The sequence below is a fragment of the Medicago truncatula genome, chromosome 2 (assembly GCF_003473485.1).
Source record: "Medicago truncatula cultivar Jemalong A17 chromosome 2, MtrunA17r5.0-ANR, whole genome shotgun sequence".
Lineage (NCBI taxonomy): Eukaryota > Viridiplantae > Streptophyta > Magnoliopsida > Fabales > Fabaceae > Medicago > Medicago truncatula.
The window spans coordinates 50,508,866-50,516,615 of record NC_053043.1 but is presented as its reverse complement, the minus strand read 5'-3'; the positions used below and the strand labels follow the sequence as shown (position 1 = coordinate 50,516,615).

The 7,750-nt window shown below is 31.6% G+C and overlaps 1 protein-coding gene and 1 long non-coding RNA gene across 2 annotated transcripts; both read right to left on the bottom strand.

The window, feature by feature from the left end:
• Positions 1-1,222: 1,222 nt before the first annotated feature.
• On the bottom strand, positions 1,223-1,960 carry LOC120578103 (uncharacterized). Its single transcript, XR_005644033.1, has 3 exons — positions 1,821-1,960; positions 1,620-1,736; positions 1,223-1,508 (listed from the first exon to the last, which is right to left on the bottom strand). It is a non-coding gene; the product is annotated as an uncharacterized lncRNA (long non-coding RNA).
• Positions 1,961-3,058: 1,098 nt separating this feature from the next.
• LOC120578421 (protein ANTI-SILENCING 1) lies at positions 3,059-7,147 on the bottom strand. The gene is made up of 7 exons (XM_039831142.1): positions 6,788-7,147; positions 5,644-5,812; positions 5,072-5,457; positions 4,638-4,664; positions 3,895-3,987; positions 3,368-3,446; positions 3,059-3,210 (listed from the first exon to the last, which is right to left on the bottom strand). The coding sequence occupies exons 1-7, from the start codon at positions 7,145-7,147 to the stop codon at positions 3,059-3,061; spliced, it is 1,266 nt and encodes a 421-aa protein (XP_039687076.1).
• Positions 7,148-7,750: the final 603 nt, after the last annotated feature.

Sequence of the window (7,750 nt, the reverse complement as noted above, 5' to 3'; positions counted from 1 at the left end):
CACATGTAGATTAAACTTCATTATTTTATTGTCTCTGTGAGTAAGGACAGTGCAAACCCTAAAGAAATAATACTTCTTATGTGGCATTTCACATGGGAAAAGTTAATCATTTTCCCAAAGTTGGATTCAATGATTAGATTAAGTGAAGAACATATTCTTAACATGCTCTCTCAACATTAGATTTTTCTTCACACTATCTTCCAACAATTTAACAATTCTGAAAATTAATTTTTAGAAATTGAAAAAATCAAAAAAATATAAAAAAATTCAGATATTTTTTTTTTTAAATTCTGTAAACCATTTATTGAATATTAGAATTTTTATTTTGAAAAAATGTGAAAAAAATTGTTCAGAATTTTATTTCAAAATCCTTATTTTCCAGAATTTTATTTTCTTAGAAAAATAAAAAACTTTAATTTCAAAATATTTTTTTTAGGATTTTTATTTTACTTTTCAGAATGTCTTATTTTATTATGAAATTAAAAAATATATTCTTTTAAGAAAAATAATAACTTATATTAGTTTCCAAAATTTTATTTTTATTGAAATAATTTTTTTTTTCAAAAAAAAAATTCTAACATTCAATAAATGAATTACAGAATTTTTTTTAAAAAAAATATCTGAATTTTTTTTATATTTTTTTTAATTTCTGAAAATTAATTTTCAAAATTTTTAAATTGTTGGAAGATAGTGTGAAGAAAAATCTAGTGTTGAGAGAGCATGTTAAGAATATGTTCTTCACTTACCAAATAAGCATTGTCACATTATCGAGTGAGTTAATTAACCCCAAATTCAATGGTAATAAATATTTAAAATTTGGGAGACCGTCTATTTGAATATAAAATTAGCGGGACTAAAATAATAAAAAAAAAAAATTTGGTGGTTCATAAACTAAAATAATAAATTTGAAAAAATAGAAGACCAAAAACACACCCAAGTATGTTTATTATTAGTGTATGGGATCCCACAAGTATTTGATAGTCAAACCTATGCTTATGTTCTACTTCCTCTGGTCATATTTATAAGAAAAAAAAATATTTTTTAGATTTATTCAATATTTAATGTATTTGTAGACCAAGTACATTATGTATTGAATGAGCTTAGCTCAGTTGGTAGGGATATTGCATATTATATGCAGGAGCCGGGGTTCGAACCCCGGACACTCCACTTCTCCACAATTAAATTGTGTGAGCTCTAGCCACTGGGCTATTTGACCCAAAACAAAAAAAAAATTGCAATATTAATTTGCCATCAAGTTGTTCAGAATGCAATGTACTAACATTGATAAAAAAAAATGTACAAACAGCTGAAACACGAGTGGTTTCCTTGTATCTACGGAAACACAACTAAATCATGTTTCCCTGCCAAAATTCTCGGTTACAATGGGAGAAAAACAAATATTGTAAATTCATATTTATCTTTAAAAAAAACTATCAGGCTTCAAAAAAATATGCTGTCTCTTCTCTTCTAAGTTTCCTCTTCACATTATCTATCTCCTTCATTTGTTGCTGTAAAGAAAACAGATTAAGTTAAACCATCAAGACTAGTCAGAAGTCAGAAAGAAGTTTGATCAACAAGATTGACGAGGATTCATTGGCGGAAAAAAAAAAATGCCCCACCTCACATATGTACTTCCAACATGCTTCTGACTTATCATATTGATGTGCCCATTCGATGGCCATCGCATATTCAATTGTATTAGACTGTGAACAATGTGATGTTGATACAGCATTTCTCTATAAAAAAGAAAAGAACATATTGTAAATCATGTTTTCCGGTATGTGGTAAAATTAATTGATAAGCAAGTTGAGTTAGACTACCATCTCTCTTTGCTTGTGAAGCGCAGCTCTACTAATCGACAGATGGCCTGTGAGTGTGCTTTGCTTGAGTGGCTCTCTTACTTTTCCCTTCTCGGCAGTGACAACTCTGCAGGAAACTTACAAACATTATGTGAAGAAGCATGATGGATAACCCACATGTTCATGGATCACAACAGGCTCCGATACCATGTTGAGAAGCATGATAGAGCCAAATAAAGAGAAAATAAAATGATACAAAATTAATATTGGAATTGATTGTATGAAATTGATACAATGAGTGTATGATACACCATAGTGGTCATAAGGTCTAACTAATATAACCAACTTGTAACTAATCATAACTAACTGGTAAACTGCCTTAAACATATTGACTTGTTCTTATTAATATCAACTTATATCTAACATATACATTGAACAATGTATCACATAGTTTATAGTCCTTCAAAATATTAGAGCTATCTAATATTTCCAGATGTGTCATTCTTTCCATTTCAATAGCAGATGGTACATGACTACATGCTAAAGGCAGAACCCATATGATTTGCATTATTCAATAATTCTCCTATCATCAACTATCAAATGTTGCAAAATCCCTGTTTCAATTTTTGTTTCATTAATAACCAAATTGTGAAGAAATATAAACTGAAGTTACTCGACCACTATTCCATAATAACTTCAAATCTGAATTAGAACATCTTGATCTTTTGTGGTTTGGATCTACCAAATTACATTTAACTTAACATTTAAAGTTCTCTGATTGGAAACAGTGATTAGGATTTAGGACACTAATATTATATTAAAGCCATTCAGCTTACAAGCTCTAGGATGACAGCTTAACATTGGATTGAATCTCTAGTTTTGAGTATGGCTCATACTTGCCCGTAGTATTAGTAACCCCAAGCAAAGCTCTGTACTCTTAAAGTCCATGCATTGCATTATAGAAACCTACAATAGCCACTTTGTTGGCAGGGACGTGTACAATTGACCAAATTCTGCAATCAATTGCTGTATGCATGTGCGGTTATTTATCAACAGTCTTTGCAGTCAGATTTGCTAGTCTAAAATCTAGTCTCTACCATCAATAAGTTTAAGAAACTTTCAAATACAATACAAACCGTAAGCATATGTGGAACCTTTCATGGTTGCATAACTATACTGCAGCCATTGGGACATAAGTGTCCATATTTGTAGGTATTCAACTTTATAATATTTTCAGGAGGTACTGGGTGGATTAAATGTTATGCAAGTTCTGGAACAGAACAGAATAACAAAGTAGAAGAGAAAAACAAAGCAGTAAATGAAATACCTTCAAGAACAAGGCATCTGCTGGTCAACTCAGATATTGCATTTTCAGCTGCATCTTTTGATCTGAAAATAACCAATGCTCTACCTGTCGGTAGATGAGCAAACAAAATCAGTTGATGATCTAACAACAGAAAATTATCATTAGTTTTGAATTTGATGTTTTCCATCGTTACAAAGAAAGATCAACAATAAAAATGAAACATGATATAATTTGCTGTTCATGAAAATAAATCTGTAAGTACCATAGTATGTATTGGACGTCGGGCTCAATTCTATCATCCTTGCCTCAACCTTTTCTTTGAGCGCATGCCAAACAAGATCCTCAACAAGTGGAAAAAAATAAATAAGAAATGAGACAATTAGACACCAAGACAGCATTAAATTAAAATCTGAACCCAAACTCATTACTCCCCATCTCTATTTATAAGACCATTTTTGACACTTTTTCTTTGTCCCTATTAATAAGGCCCTTTACAAAATTCTAAATGCATTAATGATTTCTTTACAGAATGTCCCTATTTAATTTACCATTGAAAAGCGTAAATACATTTTTTCACTCGTTTATGACGTTATCAATTATAGGGGTAACATCTAAAATAAAGGATAAAGAGAGTATAAGCGAAAAGTAATTCATCTCTCAACATATTCCAATTACTCGATTATGAATCCCAACATAACACAACCCCACACAACATTTTTCATATTCTATTGCATCAAAGGTACTTTCGAAACTATATTAGAACGGGAGAAAAAGTTGGATCCTAGATACCTCTACTTCAAACGACGTGTAGGATGGATCCAGATCACTCAGCAAAACCAGGGTACCCAGCTCTTGAGCTTTCTGTAGTCTTTCTTCCCAAGGCTAAAAAATAAGCATAATAATCACTTCATGTCACTATCTTTGGATGTCACACACACAGTCTACTTTGAGCACAGATATGAATAGGAATCTATACAATGTTCATTGAACAGGAAACTTCATTCTGTTTTAAAAGTTTTATTATGCAATACTCTTCTTTATTTGCAGTACAAAAACAAAATTCCATAATGATTTTAAAATCCAAAGAGGGTTAACAAGGCTAATTTTAAGACTAACCTAGGTCAGAATCAGATACATTCATGCCATACAGGCCAAAAAAAAATTTAAAGTAGTTGCATGCAATTGTCCAAGCATTTCGCAAGGAAAATCAATTTCTCATAAACCTAATATTGATTTAAGTACTAAATAGAAAGGAAAAAAAAACTTGATAATATCAACCAAAATTCAATAAAAGAAATAAAAGAGAAATCAACGGCACATAAAAAAATGAATGAAACTAAAAAGCTAAGAGAAACTATTCATTTATTTAGATGCTAGACCAAGAAAATTACAAAGTAATCTACAAGCTCAAGTTATGAGCTCCTTTCTCTATTATCCAAATTACAAAGAAAAACACTTTACTGATAAATCCAAGCTGTTGATCAAAACCTGAACCAAAAGTCCAGAATAAAAGTAAAGAAATAAAAACTCACCATTTTCTTAAACCACTTTCTTTTCTCCTGCAACAATAAATACAGGGATTAGTAAAGGATTAAAGATAAATACGGGGGTTAGCAAAAAATTAGAGTAGTACTGGAGTCATATATACACGAAAACCACATTCCCAATCTTTTTATTGTGCTTTAGAACTCATGTTATAAAGTTAAATCATTTATATCAAATGAAGAAAGGACATTTTGAAATGAATATATAATGATGATTAAACTTTCATAAGTTAAAAATATTTTTCTCTGTCAAAAGTCTAAACACACCAAAACAAGAAGATGAACTATAATTTATCCAATTCATTCACGTCATCTAGGAGACTAGGATCAAGTTTTCAAGACAGCAGGGAAAATTCTGTCCAAAAAAAGAAAGAAAGAAAACAATCAAAACTATGATTACCGTCATGATTTTAGAGACTTACTGCATTCGGCCTTTCAGTCACCTCCGTAACTTTCCTGGTTGGATTATAACTGTCATCCTGTCGCAACTCTTTCTTCTCATTAAATTCCTTTTTCTTTTGAGAGTTGCTACTATGACCAAGTCTTGACTTCTCTTCAAAGACCTTCCTCTTTTTAAATGGAGAAGAATCTAACAATGTCTTTGGTGAGACAATCTCAGAAGCTGTTCCTTCAACTTTACAACGCAGGATGTCTGAAGGAGCGGTCTTAGTCTTAACCTCATGTTTAATATTCTCCGATGTTATAGTCTTTATCTTTATCTTTGTGATATCTTTAGACATTTTATTTGCCTCAAGATGCACACTGTTACCTGTCTTTCTATCCCTCTTCTTATTAAAGAATTGCTCCACTGCAGAACACCAACACAATGAACTAATGTAATTGGGAATGCTAACTTTTGGTAACAACATACTTCCATATTGTAAAAAATCAAGCAAGTGTACCATATGAACAGTTCAAATAGTTACTATATGTGGTGTGTCCAATTTAATCATGAAAATAGCAGGCAAAGAAGTGCAAAACATGAATAACTGACCTTCAATTCCATCAATCTTATCTGGAAATTTATCATCGATTACAAGCCTATCAACATCGAAAGTACATTTGAAAAAGAAATCTGCTCTCTTTAACTCTGTTTCAGATGGCTTGGGATTTCTCTTATCCTCTGAACTGCAAACTATGCAGCATTTTCCAAGAATTGATTCCTGAAAACATATTTTGAATGGAGGAAATAGCACCATCAAACCAACTTTAGCGAAATGACAAACCCACTTTTCAACTATATCGAATTTGAGACACTTGCCCAACAAAACTACCATTAAGGAGAAGCAGGTATTAGCTCTTCCTAGAATGATAATGTCTAGATATATCAAAAGAGGACATTCAAAAATTGTCAGCTAAAACGCAATTTACGGCAAGATACATAAACACCCTAACCCAAACTATCTAAATGCATGTCATTAAGCATTTTTGTAAAACTTCAATAAGATAACATAGTACATGATTTATAAAACTAAAATAAAACAAACCAAATTTTGTAACCATTTAACATCTTCAAAAGGAAGTCTAGTTAGTATCTTCAGACTGCTAGCAAATGCACATGCTTTCATTCATCCCCTTCTCAAATTTCTCTTAAAACCAGTATTTCATTTACTAGAACTCAAGATATTTTCTATCAACATCCTCATAATCCTTACTTCTTCAACTCTCAGGAATAAAGATAGTTGAAAATAGCTTTTATGATGAATATAAGTTACATTTAACCAAATCATTAAGCAGAATAACGATTTCAGCTGGTGCCAAAAGGCTCCACAAGAACATTTTTCAACCTACCAAGATAAGCTAATATATATTGCATTCAAAGATAAATCTCTCATTCCATGCATTCAGTCTATTTTCATCACAAACATTCAGACCCCACATTCAAATAAATTTAGGACATACTCAATCTTCAACTATAGTACAGGGTCTCATGATCACAATAAATCAAACTATAAAGTACTGACACGACACAACACTGACACGTCAACACGAGTTATAATTTGAAAATACGATATAATTGAATGTGATCACGTTGTCAGTATCATGCCATGTCAGACACTAACACTAACACATGTTGTCTTCAATCATAAGTATGAGTGCTACATAAAAATCAAATAATGAATTAGAATTACCATTACCACGGAATTGACATTGGTAAGACCTTTGCCTTTCCCAGAAGCCAAGAACAACTCATTCCAACTCGGCTGATAACTTCGATGAAAACTCTGAATTTCCGAAGGACGAAAGAACCAAACAACTCTGATCATCTTTCTACGACCATTCTCAAACATCTTGACAAGCATACCAATAGAAGTTTCAACATGATCAGTGTGGTAAAAATAAACACAATCATGTAGAAAATACTCAACACCTTCATAAACAAAAGAATCATAGAACTGTGTATCTTTATTCTTCACACCAATTCCTCTTTTGTTCCCCCATTTAAAATCTCCAACTATTTCTTCCACACAACAAGCTTGTGTTAGTGATGGCGCCATTTTACTCGCAAAACCCGAGACCTCGCAGTTGTGTCTGAGTATTCAGTTTCAATGATGTTTACCACTTCGTCTACAAAGAAGAAGAAAAAGAAAGCATAAATAAATAAAGTAATAGTTCCATTAATATTCATTCATAACTAGTTTGAAAACAGAGAAGTAAAAATTTGAAAGTTGAAACGACGACGTTTTGGTTTGATTTGAACGTACGGACGGAGTAAGAAATAAAGTGTGAAGTCATGCAATGCAGCAGTCGAGAGAGTTTGTTGGTTCCTTTAATATACAACAATGCATTGTTTTTGTCAATTGAGCTACACACAAAGATAATATTAATTACATTTTAATTAATGCTACATGTTAATGTTAAATTTTGATTACTTTGTTTGTAGTTTTTTTCCTTATGAAACTAGTTAAACAGCTTTAAAGAAAAGTATCATTCACCAATCACACTTTAGTAACCGATCATTTTGTGAGGATGGGCACTTCCATGCAAATAATGCCAAGGGAAAGTAACTAATTCCTTTTTCTTACAATGACTATGTACACAGGATCGGTCCTTAATTTTTGTTTTTTATTTGTGACCGATAAAGTTTTGCTCTTTTAATT